This window comes from Odontesthes bonariensis, chromosome 24, assembly GCF_027942865.1.
Source record: "Odontesthes bonariensis isolate fOdoBon6 chromosome 24, fOdoBon6.hap1, whole genome shotgun sequence".
Taxonomy (NCBI): domain Eukaryota; kingdom Metazoa; phylum Chordata; class Actinopteri; order Atheriniformes; family Atherinopsidae; genus Odontesthes; species Odontesthes bonariensis.
The window spans coordinates 5,140,134-5,158,384 of NC_134529.1; the positions used below are offsets into that span (position 1 = coordinate 5,140,134).

Below are 18,251 nucleotides of genomic sequence, written 5' to 3' on the forward strand. Positions count from 1 at the left end.
AGCATCAAACTGATCTTGTGCACAGTTCTGGATCTTTGCAGTAAAACCTGCAGGAGGATATTTTCCAGTTGATTGAATGTCATACAACTCATCCACTTTACTGTTAACTGATGCACAATGTACCCTAATAATTGTCCAACCATTGAAACAATCAGTTTAAATTCATTTAAAAGCACCTCTTGTGGCTCATTAAACGGAAAGAAAGCTCTGACAATATGTTTTAAATGTGTCATTTTTAAAGTAAAATAAACCCTCTCCGATACTATTTCTTAATTTTAGCAGTGGTGTGATTCTGTGTGAGTCATTTTTGCCTCTTTGCATCCTTAACTCTGCCTTCCAGTCACTCAGCAGGATGGTTATCCAGGTCACGACTGGCTGGTCTCCACAGTTTTCCTCATCATGGCTGGAAACGTGGACCAGTCGTTACGTTTGCTGCTCAAACTCTCCTCTCTGCTCACGTCTGCCTTCATCTGGCCTGCGAGGATACATTCATCTGTGAGTAACAGCTTTATACACACGGTTACAAGTATTCAGTGCTGTTAAATGACCCGACGGATTGTTTACGCAGGCAGTAACAACCCATAATAATTATGTTTTAAAGATGTGACCAACTGGATGTCAAAAATGATGCGCAATAAGGTGACGGTGGAGTAGTTCAAAGGATGTATTTTAGCCCTAACCGTATATTTTTTTTTAATCCTAACCAAGTATTCTTATTAATTCAATTCAGTTTATTTATATAGCGCCAAATTACAACAAATGTCATCTCAAGGCACTTAAACGGTATAGTCCAATTCAAGCCAACTGGAGTCCAATTCATTGTAATTATAATTATTTTCAAAAAAATCCAATTAATTCATATAGAGCCAATTCAAAAACAATTTCCTCACTAAGGAAACCAACAGATTGCAGTGAAACTTGTCTTCAGTCCAATCTCCCGTCTTGAGAGGCGACTGTGGAAAGGAACGACTCCCTTTGAACAGGAAGAAACCTCTGGCAGAACCAGAACCAGGAAGGGTGGCCATCCACCTCCACCAGCTGGGGTTTCAGAAGACAGAAAAGAGGGGAAATAACCACTGTAACACTATTCAAAGGATACCTGTTGAGACAGGGAAACACGAGTTAATGACCACAATAATGTCATATGTACCATGCACCATGGGGAGCAGAGCTTTCAGTCGCTCTGCTCCCCAACTCTGGAACTCACTCCCACCAGACATCCGCAACATTGACTCTTTACCCCTCTTCAAATCAAAACTCAAAACCCATCTGTTTCAAGCTGCATTCTCCCTCTAGCCTCTTTTTTAACTTGTGTTATTTTATTTATTGTGTTTTTAATGTGTTGTAAAGTGTCCTTGAGCGTTGAGAAAGGCGCTTTTTTAAAATTAAATGTAGTATTATTATTACATGTACATAATATCATTTGAGAAATTAAACGGGGGAAAAAGAGAGTAAAGTGAGGAAAGGTGTGACAGATGAGGCCCCCCCAGCAGTCAGGGCCTATAGCAGCTTAACTATGGGATGTTTCAGGATCACCTGAGCCATTTCTAACTATAAGCTTTATCAGAAAGGAAAGTTTTAAGCCTGGTCTTAAAAGTGGAAAGGGTGTCTGTTTCCCAGACATTTACTGGCAGCTAGTTCCACAGAGAGGGGCCTGATAACTGAAGGCTCTGCCTCCCAAACTGGCAGCTGGTTCCACAGAGAGGAGCCTGATAACTGAAGGCTCTGCCTCCCAAACTGGCAGCTGGTTCCACAGAGAGGGGCCTGATAACTGAAGGCTCTGCCTCCCAAACTGGCAGCTGGTTCCACAGAGAGGGGCCTGATAACTGAAGGCTCTGCCTCCCAAACTGGCAGCTGGTTCCACAGAGAGGGGCCTGATAACTGAGGGCTCTGCCCTTCATTCTACTTTTAGAAACTCTGGGACCCTCAAGTAAACCTGCAGTTTGGGAGCGAAGTGCTCTGTTAGGAAAATATCTTATAATGAGATCTTTAAGATCTGATGGAGCTCGGTCATTAAGAAGAATCTGAAATTCTATTATGAATTTAACAGGGAGCCAATGAAGAGAAGCTAAAACTGGAGAAATATGATCTCTGCTGTAAAAGTGAACAGGTGCCATAATGGCGCCATCCGCCCCGTCCTCCCGCCTTACTTGAGGATGATGTTTGCTATGATGTGCCTGTAGAGGTGCTAGTTTAGTATGTACAGACAAAAATCTGTTGCTTTGATTTGATAGTAATCACGAATCCATCTTTTTTTTCAACAGACACCAAGTGTTGTTGTTTATTCCTCTAAATCTTCATCTCTAAAATGAATCTGTTGTTAGATGTTGTATCATATCATCGATTAAAAATAATTATTCACCACAAAAAACGGACAAAATTAAGCAGTTTAAATCCCAAAACCTGAAAATGTCCTTGTTTTTTTTTTTTTGTTTTCTAATAGCAAGCTGAATGTCTGAATGAATATTTGAAATAACTTTGGTCTCATTTTACTCAGTTATTACAGTTTGTACAGCAAATAGTAAAACAGTTAATAACGGAGCAGAATTAGGTCCATCATTATTCCAGCTTCTGTCTCCCTGTCCTCTCTTTGGCAAAGTCAATAAATTCTCAGAGTGAACGTGTGATACGTGCCCTGAGTGCGTTTGATGCAGATATAGCTGGTGAGTCTCCCTCATAGCAGCCTTGAACAGTACAATGTGGTCGATTGTATCAATATGAAGGGAAATGGAAAGGCCACCATTAATTAAGATGCACAGGCAAATGGAGGAGTAAATGTGGGCACACTGTTAATGCATGTAGCCGCATGCTGCTTCTGCATCCGAGTCAAACATCTGACTGTAAAACAGTTTCCAGAGTAATGTTCTGATAAACAAACTCCCTGTTTTCGTTTTCAGCATGTCGCTGAATGTGGAATCCCTCCCGTTTACTGGTGCACGGCTCACTATGTGGAAATGCTGCTGAAAGCTGAAGTCCCCCTGGTCCATTCTGCCTTCAGGATGTCTGGTTTCACCCCGTCACAGGTAGTGTTTGAGCTCAGATTGTTGTCACAGCATCGTACCTGTAAGTGTCAAACACACTCATGAGACGCTTTCTATATTGTTGCCATGGTTGCATAATTTGTTCAGAGTATCTCCCCCAGTGGCTCTGATAGAATAAGGACCCACATTTTACCTACTAAAACCACATTTCTTGGCTCTCTAACGAAGGTTTTGCTCTTGGCCTATCAAAGAGTTGCTGATCATCACTTAAAGGGTAACTGCGGTATTTTCAACATTAAGCCTCTTTTCTGAGTCGTGTGCAATGTTTTAGAACCCCCCTCACCGCTTTTTTGATGTTTACTGCTGTCTCCGGTATTTGCCTAATTTTGATTCTTCTCAACCTGCTTCAGAACGGCAAGTCATGTGCATGCCCAAAAAGGTCCGTAAAAGCACCATAAACGTCCGTTTTCAAAATCATCAACTCACCGGAGTCGTTACTGGTGTGCACTGGTAATCCATATCAAATTTCGTTCCCTTTGGTACCTGTGGGTCAGAAAATGCTTCCTAGCTTGGATAGTTCTTTGCTTTTGCTTCTACTCCGCTTGCTTGAATCATCACACACACCTTGTGAATAAGTTCAACTCCCCTTCATTTCTGTTGGTTGTTTGTGGATATCTTGGATAAGGAATCTCATCGACCAGCAATGGGAGACAATTCAGTTGCTTTTTCTAAGCAGTTTTACTCCAGTTTCAGTGGTGGCAGAATCAGAGTTGGTACTAATTACTTGGAGGAAAATGGTCCCTGCAGGAGTGGAGTTGGTGATGAGAAAGTTTAAGGTCTCCCGACACAGACAGTGCAAGTTTATCTCTTTAATCCACCGAGAGTTGTTTTTTTTAAGTCCTCTTCACAGTGCTGGTCTTCAGCTTGGCTCCTTACAAAATTAGTCTACTTCCATGTCTCAACAATCCTTTAACTTTAATTCAGGAGTTATCCCAAACACATTCTCCTTTAATTCCATATACTGTAGCTTTACAGGAATTAAATTCAGCTGTGGTTGCTTTAAGTGGGACCAATGACCACATGATTTCCCTGATTAATCACGATTCATCGTATTTGTACGTAAAATCCAAAAATTAATTCAAAAGTAGTGTATAGCTTTTAGCATTTAGCTTTATTTTAAATGTGCTGCCATATGAATGAAAGTGCCATAACATTTGTTGTGCAAACACACTTTTAACATCAGCATCTTTCTGTAGTTTTTATGTAGAAGCCTCGCTCCACTGTCTGTTTCCTTGAATGACTTGCTGCTATCAGTTGTGTGTTTTGCCTTTAAGTGATATTTTAGACTGGAACTACTACGCTGAGAAGACAGCAACAGACTTTTACAAAATAAAAGCCTGTGAGCAACAGACTTTAACAAAATAAAAGCCTGTGAGCAACAGACTTTAACAAAATAAAAGCATGTGAGCAACAGACTTTTACAAAATAAAAGCCTGTGAGCAACAGACTTTAACAAAATAAAAGCCTGTGAGCAACAGACTTTAACAAAATAAAAGCCTGTGAGCAACAGACTTTTACAAAAATAAAATAAATACTAAAACCTGCACTAATGGGCAATAGAATATTTGTCGGCATTATTTAATGAGTTAATGCAATAATAACGAGTTAACTCGCCCAGCTCTAGTTTGTTCTAATAATTGTTGTTGGCTCAGGTCTGCACTTTACAACTGTAGGACAGATGTTTAGAAGCTGGTTTATTCCTTTATAACACATTTAAAACAAGGTGTTTATTTTCCTCGTGCCTGTCAGAGTCTGTGGACAGATTTTAGGTTTGATAATCAGGTTTGTACCTAAATGTTGAAATAGCTTAGTTTCCAGTCCCTGTGGAAGAAGCATGATCCTGTAAAGGAACACTTTATTTAGCTTCACATTTATTAAAAACAGTTTTTGAAAGTTAAGGTCAGGCTGAAAACTTTAGAGACAATATTTTTCCTGTGGCTGCAGATAATTAGTTTTAATGAAATGATTAATAACTGCTTTGGTGTAATACTGTTTGATCCATGAAGGATTTAATGATGCAAAATATTCTGTATTTATTCATTAAAGACATCATGCCCTTTTTCCTACAAATGACTTCCATCTTTGTTCTGTTTTGACATTGAAGGTTGAAGTCGGATCTCTTTTCATCTGCTTCAATCTCAAACAAAGGGGAAGAAAAAGGTTGTTCACCTCCAATGCTCTCGTGTTTTGATCCAGTCTTCGGCGTCTCCACAGTTGACAGCTGCAGTTTATGTAATGTACAGCAGCAGAGGTGCACGTAACACTCACCTCTTCTGCATCAAAGATCTGAGCTTCCAGTCTCCAGGTTGGAGCGATACGTTAATATTCAGCTTGTCTCGTCTCAGTTTTAGGTGATACAGGGACCTGTTCGTGAGTCGGAGATGGAAATGTCAATTTAAAAAGTCTGATGAAGAAGCAGAGGTACAGAGAGTATAGCACTACTCAGACGTTTATACACATGAGGTTATGTGCAGGTGTCACAGGAAAGGTTTCTGCAGAACGGTTCGAAGTTTTAGATCATGCACAATAACATTCTTCCTTATTAATAACATACCAAAGGACAATCACATGAACAGTTATATAAATACTCTGGATAAACCTTTCATTAGTTCATTCTTCCTGTCTGCCAGTGACGATATGTAACACTTCGCATGTTAGTGCAGTAAATCTGGGTGCTGTAACCTGATAAATAGAGCTGTGAATCCTTTACATTTCTCTCTAGATGTCTGGATGAATCTTAACTTCCTTTTTTATTCAGAAAGTGGTTTGAAAAAATGATATAAAAAGCTGCATCTTGGTACCAGAGTGAGCCCTCTTCACAACAAAGCAGCAGGATTAGATGCTTGTACAGTGGTCGCGCCTGTGCTTTAATCAGGATGGCCGCGACATGTCCAGTCTAATTATCTCGTAAGATTGAAAAGAATCCTGATTAACAGCGAATCCATCTTTTCAGGCTCCATATTGTGTGGAGCAGATGTTTCTATGGCATCCATGATATCAGAAGTGAAGATTGTTCATTTAAAGAAGAGTAAAGAACGACCCTTAATGTTTTTCTCCCACCTGGTATTCTCACAAGAGTTTGAGTTTATAACGCGTCTGTCAGTCATTTGCATTGCAAAGCTTGGATTCCCCGCAGAGGACGAGCTGCATCTGCAAAACATTGCTCACAACAATCTTAATATGACACTTTGTAAGCTCCTGCAAACTCGAAATGGCTTTTCACAGCAGTAGAAGCGCATAAGCACTTTCAGAAGAATTATCCTGGAGCCCTCAGACTGCAGGGACACGAGGACGGCACCGTCTCCAACTTTGTCCTCTCCCAGCACGGTGCGTTCTGTTATCTGTCGGCCCGACCTGCTCAGATTAGTTAAAGCTGCAAAAACTGAGGTGGGAGGAAGAGAAAAAGACTATGATGATACTTACCCTGGTCTCTTTACTTTTACCCAACAAAGAACGGTTCCTTAGTTTCAGACCGTCATGCTGTCACATGACCCGGTCAGGTTATTTATAGCTTCAGGTGACTGAAGGAGCATGCAGTCGGTCACCTCTGTTCCAGGAGTTTGAACCCACTGGCGCAGTAATAAAGGGAATATTTAGCCTCTTTATTTATAGCACAGTGCAGTATATGTGCTTTAAAAACAAACAGCAGCTCGGATACAGCTGTTCTCCGTTTTTGTTACAACACACACATTAGGATGTCAGTATTTTCATTACATTTCAGCTAAGGAGGGGGTGATGATGATCTAATACATTTATGGAGTGTAAGCGAGGCACGATTGCATGCTCGAGCAGACTTATTTAGTTTCCCTGCGCAGTGGCTAATTATCAGCTTTACAATGAGCTGGAACGGTGTCTGCATAATGAAACTGGTTGAAAGGATGTGAAGCTGAGTCAGATGTGCAGCTACTGGGTTAGCAGGTTGGCAGAACATCAGCAGGGTGTACCGTGAAATGTTAGTCAGAAAATATGGACTATATTCTGTATTCTGCCTTTCTGTTGGACATGCTAACAGCATTATATATATATTCCCCTCTGCTGCTGTGGAAGCTACATTTTGCATGAAATAATAATTCTGGTTACAGCAGAAGTATTGAGGCTGGTTTAATATCACGCCTTAACATACAGTACATACTATATGTGTCTGCTTAGATTAACGTCGGTCTAATGACACTGATATTACTGTACGAGTGCAAAAGTAGTTCATACGCTGCTCTTTGTTGAGTCTGCATCAGAACCATGCATTTCACCTCGGTTAACAACTGAAGAAACATTAGCATGCGATTTCTCATCTCTTTGTCTCCTCACCCCGTCTCAATATTCAAGACTGTTGAGACCAACTGAACAATGTTTCAGTCTCAAAGTAAACATATTTCCAAAATGATTTGCTCTGAGGAGTCGATAAAGCTGACACAGCAGATGAAGTGACTGTAGGGACCAGAGCATCTCTGATGTCCTGCACTCGCACGGTATAAAAGGGGTTTAAGGTTAACATTTTCTGGTGCTCACCAGGTCTTAAAATGAGGTAAATGCAACCTGCAGAGTCCAGACCATAACCCCTCTGAAAATCTATGGGATGCGATGGAGATTGTCCAACTCTTCCATCATCAATACACGATCCTGCTGAACAGGGCCGGTTTTTGCTCTGGGCAATGTGGGCGACCACCCAGGGCGCACTCTGTGTGAGAAGACTGATCCCAGGCCACACAACACAAACTGCTTCCAATCCAAATAAACTGTATCTCATTCCTCATTCCAAACGAAAAGATGAAGGGATGCAGATTTCTATGAGTGACGTGAGTGACGTAGGCTATAGGCTATCTGTTAGCCTCTTGCTAATATGTTGCTTTTAGCCACGACTGTATTTGATTTTTAGTTTTGCTGAACTAGAATTAGAATGGAGGCATCATGTCATGCAACTAATTTCAGTCTAGTTTGTGTTTGCTACACAACAAGTGCAAATTCACACACAAGTCCTGACTGTGATTTTTTTATTTTTTTTTATTATTATTGTTATAAGCTATATGCGAAATTAAATAACTTGGGATGGTTCGCCCAGGGCGTAAATTTAGCCAGGACCGCCTCTGCTGCTGAAAGAAATGATGTAACTCTGGGCATGAATTAATGTTGTGACATCACATAAGCTTGCTGAAATAGTTGCAGGGAGAATGTGTCCTGTAATCACAGCGAAAAGTGGTAAAAAAGCTTCACACCGCTGGCTCTCAAGGTAGTTAAAAGGTCTCCTTTAAGACCATCTCACAAAGCAGGAGAAACTCAGAAACTGTATGCTGATGCAGACTCAGCAAGGACTGATAAAATAATGTGAAAAAGAAGCAAACGGAAATAAATCGCACCAAAAAGAAAGAATACAGCGTCCCTGAAATACATTGATACGGATTCAGACACTTCAAAAATAAGGTATCTGTGTTGCATGTATAGAGCTCTATGTGAGGTCAAGTCCCAAAGAAAACTGAATCAGATGTGCAAATTAAAAGTTCTGGGCTCACAAACACTGCAGATACATCCGTTACCCCGGAAACTGATGTTCCATAAAACCCTTTTCAGACAAATGAGCCAAAAGAAGAGAGACTTGCATCAGCGAATCAAAGACACTGGGCCTGTGTTGATGATGTGCAAATGTTTAGAACACACCAAAAGCTACTGTATGAAGCCAATATTAGCTTATAAGATGATTACTATTTTTAAGTTTTGTATACTGGAGGGGGGACTTTGTCCACTGTGAAATTTAACATCATAATCCTGTAAACTTCAACATCATTTTTTCCTTTATCGGATAACAGATGTGCCTCCACTGGCTGACTCAGTGTTTCTGGAACTATCTGGACTGGAAGGAAATCTGCCACTACATCTGCACGTGTGTGGTGATGGGTCCCGACTACCAGGTCTACGTGTGTGTGGCCATTTTCAGACACCTGCAGCCCGACATCCTGCAGCGCACACAGTCCCAGGAGCTGCAGGTCTTCCTCAAGGTCAGCTGGAGTCTCAGTACCGCCACATGGATTAAAGCGGCTTTTTGTGTTAAAATATCTCTGCAGGTATTTAACATTTAACACACAAACTCTGTGATATGAGTCATGAAAACCCTCCAGCTGATAAAGTAATCTTAAGACAAGGTCCAGGTTCTGAAACCAAGCCAGTGGCTTTCAGATTTGAGCTGAATGTTGGTGCATCTTAAGCCATTTTCACACATGTTCTACAGCCCTAAAATTCCTGAGATGTTATCGAGAGGTAGCACATGAGATTTACTCAGCTCCGTTAGTTCAACTTGTACAAATTACCCGGCAAGCAACCTTGTAAAAGTGAGAAAATGTATGAATATAGCTACAAATCCTCCAGCACCTGCAGTGAGTGTGTGTGTGTGTGTGCTGGAAATAGTTGCTGCCTGATCCTTCTTTCTGCTCCCTGTTTTGTTTTCCACTTTCTTGGTCACATTTTCAATAAATGTAGTATTGACATCAACACAAAAACAGTCATCAGGGAGCCCCATTCGTTGTTCTCCACATATCACAGCACCAGGCTGTGGTTTGATTGTGTTTTCCAGCTAATAGCTAACAAATTTCGTCACCTGCAGACTTCTGTTTCCCACTAACAAAACATCCAAACACCCATAACTCAGGCCAGTAAAGTTCTGGGTGACTGTTATTGATCTTTTGAAAGAGAACACAATGATATCTTAGTTTAATGTGGGTTTTAGGATACCTGCATGGGAGGGGGTGCAGATGCAGACAATAGTGTGCATGAAGGCAAACAGTGGCTGTTTTGGTTCATCTAAACTAACATTGGTCCTCCCTTTATACTTCCCCCCTCAGTCCATAACTACATTTGTGAAATTTCATAGTTTGATGCACGCGTCCACTCAGCTGTGAGTCATCTGGATATCTATGAAAAGCTTTAAAACGACGGCTGAAGTGTAGCGCTTACCTTTGAATTCAGCATTCATTAATGACTAACATGCATAATGAATGAGAATCAACTTTTAGAGCATGTTCACACAGCCTCCCACTTCATGCATTCTGTTCGAGATGCATTACAGGGTAAAAATAACCCTATTGTGAAATGTAACGTTTCATTTTAATAAGTTCTCCTGGGTGAGCACTGAACTTATGGTTGGCCACAAGGAATTAGATAAAGGTCATGGTCTTTGTGAGACATCCATCCACGAATACCCAAAGAAAGGTGGGCATTGGCATGACACACTCATTACTCATCGTGCATTTCAGTCCGCCTCGTCTCTGCCTGATAGCTCTGATGTGAACAGAGCCGTCAGTGACAATATCCGTGCATAAAACATCAGTTTGAGAGTTTTTATCTGAGGAAGTTCCACTAATGAGCCGCAGCATCAGATACTGCCGTAAGAGCCAAGGTGCCTGACTTAGAAACTTACAATCTGAGTCCTGACTTGAACTGCAAAAAGTTTTTGTCACGCATCCGTTTGGCCTTATCGTTCCCGGTTCTCTGTCTCCGTGGGAACGATGCGAAGCCAGTATTTACCCAGACAGATGATGTCGTACAACATTAACACGCTCCTTCTCTCTGCTACATTCATCCTGTCTCACTCGTGGGTCTATCTATATTTCATCTAAATTAAAATTTGAAAAGGCGAATAACTTGTTACAATCGAGTCCAGCTGGAGTTCAACAGCTGTGAAGCTAAAAGTTAAGGAGGTTATCAGCAGTGTGCCGCCAACTCAGAGTCTGATGAAACCTTCATATTTTAGTGCAATTCCTCTATTTTAATGCGGTGGTGGGTTTTTTTCTGCCAAATGGCATCTGACATCTTTTAACTTCACAAGTTCCTGCTTTTAAACGCCACACATGGTAAAATGTCTGGATACACCAGGATTTAAAACTCAGTTTAAACTCCTTCCAGCTGTGATGAGAGTCGGATGTTTTATTTTTCAGTCAGCGTGTGCTGGTGTCTTAATGGCACGGACCCCTTCTTAAAGGGATATTTGGCGTGCTTTTTAAGTGGCGTAGTATGATGTATTTATGAGAAGTCGGAGTGCTCTGTTCGGAGAATCCGAAGCCTTCCAGATAGACGAACTGAAGCTAAAAGGTACGAACTGAAGAACGGGGCCGTGAGAAGAGCCACTCAAACCAGAAAGAATGCTTGGATATTTACACTGAGTGCGTTTGTTTTGCCATATGGTGCAGCAAACCTTCTGCTCTGCATAAACAACAGTTTGAAGTTAAGTTTGTAAGACACAGTTACTCTTACACCCTGCATATAACCCTGCTTAACAAGAAAAAAAATTAAACGGGTCGTTTACACAGTTGTTGAAACGGGAAGCTGGCTTTCAACCAGCAGCAAAACCTAATTAATCCGGATTCTGAGGTTAGAATCCACTGGTTTACGACATGTTTTATGCAATCCAGGTTTCTGCGTATGAATGTAATTACATGTTGAAACATGTTGCTGTTAATCTGTACACCCCCAGTAATGAGGCATAAGAATAGGATTTTGCATGCATGTTCTTCAGCCCCTGAGGCCTCTGGAGAGTTCTGATAGGAGCGTCATCTTAAAGCCATTCTTATCCCAAACCTTTGACTCATAGTAACATCAATTTTAATTACTTTTTGGGGATTTTATGCCTTCAATGGATAGGAAAGTCCTGTCAGAGAGACAGGAAGCAGGGGGCAGAGAGAGGGGGAACGACATGCAGCACAGGGCCGTCCGATGCGGGGCTCGAACCAGGGCCAGCTGCAGCGGTTTAATGTCAGACAATATTTTCACGGATCGGCCTTTGAGGTGAGAGCCGGTCATATTATGCAGAGCGGGCTCGGTGCGTGGGAATCACCTGTCGTGATAAATCCATATTTTAAGTAGGTCTCCTGGTGTTGTCTGTTAAATGCAGCTTTCTTTTTCTTAGTGGTCATAGGCTCTTCTTCTGTCTCCTCACTGGGCCCTTTCCCCTTTGCAAAGAAACTTTCCAAAGACGTCTGTTTTTTACTCCTTTTGCTAGCTTGTGGGTTTAATATTAGCGTTAATGTATCACATGACAGAGACAAGCATCTTGACACGTGTCAAGAGTGAGTCATGGACGGATGTAACGGAGAGAATTCGGTCATTTTTCAAAATAAAACGTTCAGACTCGGATAATAAATAAAACGGAAATAATGTAAGTTATTTATTCCTTCTGTGCGGCCCAGTACCAAACGACCCACGGGGGTTGGGGACCGCAGCACTACACCACCGACCACCCCAGTAACATACATTTAACTGCTCATAAGCAACCGTGTCTCTACCTACCAATGTTCGATGAACGCTCTTTAAGATCCGGTACTTTAAGATGAGCAGAAGAAGTGGATATCTGTAGAGGAGGTCATGAGAAAACAGAAACATTAACATGAAGTAAAGCATTGTGACAGAGAGTACAGTAACAAAATGACTAATACCACGACCAAATGCTTTTAGTGAAGCTCCTTTAAGCCCCGTTTGCATTCCTAAGTCATGCGATCTGTCAGTCAACGTTTACTCATAAAACCCTTTAGACATACCAAGGTTTTCTGCTTCTCCCAGATGCAAAGATGAATTCTAAGCATTTCAGACTCATAAATAATTATGATGCTGCTCAAAGGGAGTCAGACAACCTGAAAATGGCAGAATTGGCCTTTTCCTTGATTAATCTAAACCTCATCAGCCTCCCTTCAAGACTCATTAACCATTATATTTTCTTTTTAACTTATCAATACATTTTCTTTTCCGCTTTATGAAATATTCCAATTAAATTGGTCTGCTTTTGCAAATTCAGACTTGCTCTGAAAATTCAACACAACTCGTTTATCAAGTGATGACAAGCTTTAAAAAAAAGCCCATAAAAATCTGGTAATTAATACATTAATTAGCCTGCTTCCCGATCTCATAAATGCTGACAGTCAACATATTGCAAAGATTACCCGAGCCTCCCATCACCTGTTCAGGAGGAAAACATTAAACTGAGCGGTGCTTTATGTCTGCTACACGCTGAGCTTAAGGAACCATCATTAGTCAGAAATATCGTCTCTTTTCACCCTGCATAATCCTCCCACAGACTCCATTTATTCCCTTTTCTTCAGGGTTTTTAACTCAACAGCTGAACAGCTTCATGATGCTTCTGCAGGATTAGTTTCACACTCAAAAATGACACATGACTGACAAATATTCTGGGGGTACGGCGACTCTCAAAGGTACAAATCTGAAGAGTTTGCCAGTTAGGAGCGCCGTCTGGGCTTGGATATGGATTTAATAGTTATGTAGCTGATTATTTCGACCCTTTTCCGACTCCAGGACGTCACCGAACTGAAGAATTTTACCTTTAATTTTCCAGAAGATATGATTAAAACAAGATTTTTCTTCTTAAAATGTGCATTTTATGGCGTAATGCATCAGTGCCTGGAGTCCTCCATCAGACAGAAAACTCATTTTATCGTGTAGGTAGTGACTCACTTTGAATAATAAAAGCCCTGTTGCTCCATCTGCTCTTAATCTACTTTTCTCTGCACTCCACTCTTCTACGGCATTGCTTCAAATCACAAAAATACGACTTATTCTAAAGGTCCTAAAGGTTTCATTCGCTATTGATTGTTGCTTTTCTGCAATAATGCTACATTTTTTTTCTCTTGTCGGTGAAAATAACTGTAAAAAGGAGCCACATTACATCCCAGTGCATATTTGCCCTTTTAGATATTACAAGAAGGCATTTACTGTACGAGAGTTTTTATGTTGGAAAGCACTGATCCAAGAGCAACCTGATCTAATTGAGTACAGCCCCAGAAGATGGTATAAGCCAGTAATTACACGTTCTTTTGCCCTCTTAAAATTGCATTAATGTCTTCTTCTGATCGGTTTTGTCATGTCGAAGCATGTAGGGTTTTGTCCTTAAAATAAATGAACCCAGCATTTCACCAAACGATATGGTTTGTTTGCTTGTACTTGATGCCCCGTGCCATCGTTATGTTGTTTATGTTTCATACAATCCGCTGACTTTCTGCCTTTCTCACCAGCTCCGTGCATCTTGATGCAGATTCTGTCAAACATTGGATAAATGAGTACTTTCAGCAGGACGAGGACGGTCTTTGGGGCACATATGGTGTAATCGGCTAAAGTTGCTATGTGTTAGCAACTTTTAGTCTCCACAAGCTGTGATTTCATTGGTTTAAGTGATGATTTTGGCTTCGATTTCTGTGACATTCACTCAAACGAGTTCATCAGTGTCACTGGTCTTCCATCGGTTCATATTTAATATTTTATTGTCATTCAAAGACGAGTACAACAGCAATTTAGCACCACGGACAGCGACAGAGTGTTAGCTATGCAACTCAATGGTTTACTGAAGTGTCTGGTGTTCACAGTGAAACATGGCTACACCCACTAAAACCTAATTAAATCCTCTCCCTCTCAGTGGGCTGATGGTGACTAAATACCAGAAACTGGACCACAAAACCATTACCTCTCAGGGGACAATCCTGTAACTACGGCAACTGTGTCGAACCACAGTTTCTGTTGATCATAACTGCTTCATTGTTGACCAAACCAAAGTCGGGCCTATAAATGTGCACGCACACAAAGCAGGGTAACAGGTCTGCAGTGTTAAAGCTAGGTTGGTCAGATCCAATCGGTACTTTGGGACATACTTTTTGTCCAAATCAATTGGAAGCAGCAGACTGCCTTATTTAGTTGATTATAATAATCTCACCATGGTGTGTGCATTAAAGGTCTGAACATTATGTAGAAAACCTGCAGTAGTTTGGTTATCAGGACTTAACTATCTGTGAATCCTCAGTTGTCCTCTAGCAGCTGATAATGACAACCAATGTCAGTGGAAACCATGAGTCAGCATCCAGGCTTACAGCTACTTGTCACATCAGAAAGCTTATAAAACAAAACGTGACATTATTCATCTTTGAACTGCTAAAATTAGCTTCTTCAATTCTCTTTAAAGTCCTGGCTTCCTGTTTGGGAACCGATGGTGTCGGTTAGACTCTTGATAAGCCGAGTTTAACATGTACAAACGTTAAGCCCTAATAAAAAGAGATACTTTTATCATCAAGGTGAGCTTCACTTCCTAAAGTATTGACTGTCTTCTCTGCACTTGAGGCTTTGGTCCTCTGCAGATGAACCAGAACGCGGCGGCGCGTCTGGTCTACGGTCAGCCGAAAAGAGCACACGTCTCCCCTCGAGCTCCTCTGACTACCCTCAGCCACCCGCATCCAATTCAAGTCACTGATATTAAGCCTGATTTATGGTTGTCGGTGGCCACAATTCCTATCTATCTATCCCTCGAGGAGATGGAGACTCGCGGAGACCGCAAGGGTTGTGATTGGTCGGCTAACAACATCATTTCCGGAATCACTTTTCCAGTTTAGCTCCTTCCTCTCACAACAACAACACCGCCATTTTTGAAAGAGTTTACTGTGTGCCGGGCAACATTTGATCAAAATTATTTGCATTTTAAAACAACAGTCTTTCTCTCTCGGTCGCCATCGTTCACTGTGAGGAGTGGAACGGAGCCGGAACGTGAAGAATCAATCAACTACTTTCACGATAGACGTCATGAGATTGGGATCGTCTAACGTAGCGAAGCCTACTGATCGGGAGGTGAACTGCCTTGCGTATCCGACATCCCGAAGGAGAACTTCGAAAGGACGGAGAGCCTCTCCGTGACCACGGAGTCGGATTGACGGATAGTGACGGAGAAGCATACCGAGGCCTTAAACCTAAAAAGTCGTTAATGGAACGGCTCCCAGCTACATGAAAGCTCTCGCAAAGGCTTACGTCACAACTCGGGCACTCCGGTCGTCTAGCAGCGCCTCCACCACGCTTAAGACAATCCAGACTCTTTTCATGATGGTGGAATGACCTGCCGAGCGCCACCAGAACAGGAGCGTCCCTGTCTACCTTCAGACAGACCCAGCTCTTCAGAGAGCATCTCCTACCCTGTTCTTCCCTCTATGCCTGCACTGTCACCTCTGACAGAGCCTTACTCGTGGTTTCCTTCTACGTAGCTTATTGTTAGCTATGATGTTATATCCTCATTTATAAGCCGCTTTGGATAAAAGCGTCTGCTGAATGCATAAACATAAACATTTGGTCTGGAGTCCTACTAATGCCTTGGGTTGTTATTCTGAATGCAGGCTGATAATTGAGGACGCTCTTCACATCGTCTAACATACAAGTCAATTATTTGCTCCGTTTAATTTATTGGATTCCCCATCAGGTCGGATGTTTCCATGGCAGATGCATGCTTGAGCCCTGGCAGCTGAAATTAAAATCCTGACTGAGCAAATGAGCCAAATAAACGTTCTTTTGTCATGTCCGATGTACGTCTTTCAGCGGAGATGTCACTGCATATGAAGCTGCACCTGTTGTGTGTGCCCAGTGCAGGAGAGGCTCTGCGTGTGTTTATAGGAAAACCTGATTACCTGAACAATAAATAACCATGTTGTTTACTGGCACCGTGCCGATCTGCACATTTAATTTGATTTCCTTCGACTTTGAGAGGGATGAATGTTAAGTATTTTAATGAAAAGGTCAAATTTAATCCCTCACACCTCGCATCTTAACAAAGTGAGTGATGAAGCAAGTCGCATCCAAACATTTTCTCATTCCAGGATTCTATCTGCACATGTCTGTGCACACGGAAAGATAATGTGTGAACAATCTGTTCCTTAAAAAGTTCTGAAAACTTCTGATTTCTTTATTTGGACTTTAAAGCGAGGCTGTAGTTGTTTATTAAATCCTGAATCGTTATATAGCGCTCGGTATACTTCATAATGAGCATTTAATTGGAATTATGGAGGCTTTTAGAGTCATCCGTAAAATTTATGGAGCTTTAAATTGAACATTTAGGGCTCAGACGCCAGAGATGACACCTCAGTTTATGCCCCTGCTCTGCTCTTTTTGAATTTTAATATCTATTTTTTTTTTTTACCTTCAGGAGGAGCCAATTCAAGGCTTCGAGTTCAGCAACCACCTGGAGTTTATGTTAGGACTGGAGCAGAGCTACAGGAAAATTGTTCTGACTGACATGAAAACGATCCGACACCCTGTGGACTAAAGGGAAGTGCTGAACCTTTCTCTTCTAAAAGTTACAGATAATGACTTTTAATCAGGTTCAACTTCACAACTTGGTTGATATGTATTCATCTTCTGGTATACTGTGTTTAACTATAAAGGGGAATTCCAGCTCGAGTCCAAATCTTCCCTGTGGGCTGTTGAATATGGAAAGCGTGCCGTGTTTTCATGCTGTTCGAACCGTTCGGTTTGAACATATCCAGCAGATGGGGATGTATCATGAATGAGAATGAAAATGGAAGATTGATGAAAACCAGAATTCAGGCTACAGCTCTGCAATGTCTCTGAGGTACCCACTCACCGCTGTCTCGAACAAACAAGCTTCATCTCTATTATTTTTGTCATCTTCTCACACCTATAACCAAAATAAAACACTATGACTGATTGCTCTGTGGAATTATGGGTATAATATCCTAATTATTATTCTCGTACTCCACCCTGCCGCTGAAAATAGTCCCAGACAAATGTTCTAATTACTCCAACTGGAGTTCTTGTTAGAGCAAACTAGTTGCATCATCTTTATCTCTGGGTTTGCAGATTATAGATAAAACATGAGCTCGACAATCCTCCTGCATGATGTTCTATCAGAAGTTGATAATAATGTAAATGTTGTATGTGATGGTCAGAAACAGCAGAATTTTTTTACGATGTTTTAATTAAAATAAATCAGCAAACCTGCAGCCGTGTTTCTGTTCAGCTCTGACAAACATTTAGCGTTAGCTGGGAACTGGAGTGTCTGGACCGATACTTGTGCACATAAAGGGACAAACCTCACGTAAAGCAGGCGGGAATATCTGATCATTAGTTTGGAAAGTAACAGATAAGAGACGGCACAAACATACTAGTTTGGACTTTGGATAAATATACTTAAACCAAAGTTTGAGGCCCCAAAATATAGTTCTACACTGGAAAAAATGCCCCTCCAAAAATAAGTTAAAAAATACAACAAATAAAAGACGTTTTTGCTTGAAATAAGCAAAAAAATCTGCCAATGGAACTAGTGAACATCAGCTTGTTAAGATTTCTTGAAATAAGATGTGATATTTTGGACTTTTGAGTTAAGTGATCTTGAAATTAGCTTAAAAACCTCTTCAAATGGAAAAAAAAAGCTTGTTTCATGTGAAATATGACTCAAAACAA

General features: G+C 41.2%; 1 protein-coding gene across 2 annotated transcripts in view; it reads left to right on the plus strand.

The window, feature by feature from the left end:
- tbc1d32 (TBC1 domain family, member 32) overlaps positions 1-17,841 on the plus strand; it is a 76,025-nt gene extending 58,184 nt beyond the window's left edge. Inside the window, exons 32-35 of one of the 2 annotated variants that reach the window (XM_075459407.1) lie at positions 341-495; positions 2,898-3,023; positions 8,840-9,028; positions 16,975-17,841. In XM_075459407.1, coding sequence (XP_075315522.1) covers positions 341-495; positions 2,898-3,023; positions 8,840-9,028; positions 16,975-17,094 — 590 coding nt within the window. In that variant the 3' untranslated portion in view covers positions 17,095-17,841. The remainder of the gene's footprint in view (positions 1-340; positions 496-2,897; positions 3,024-8,839; positions 9,029-16,974) is intronic. The other variant, XM_075459406.1, reaches the window with a different exon arrangement.
- Positions 17,842-18,251: the final 410 nt, after the last annotated feature.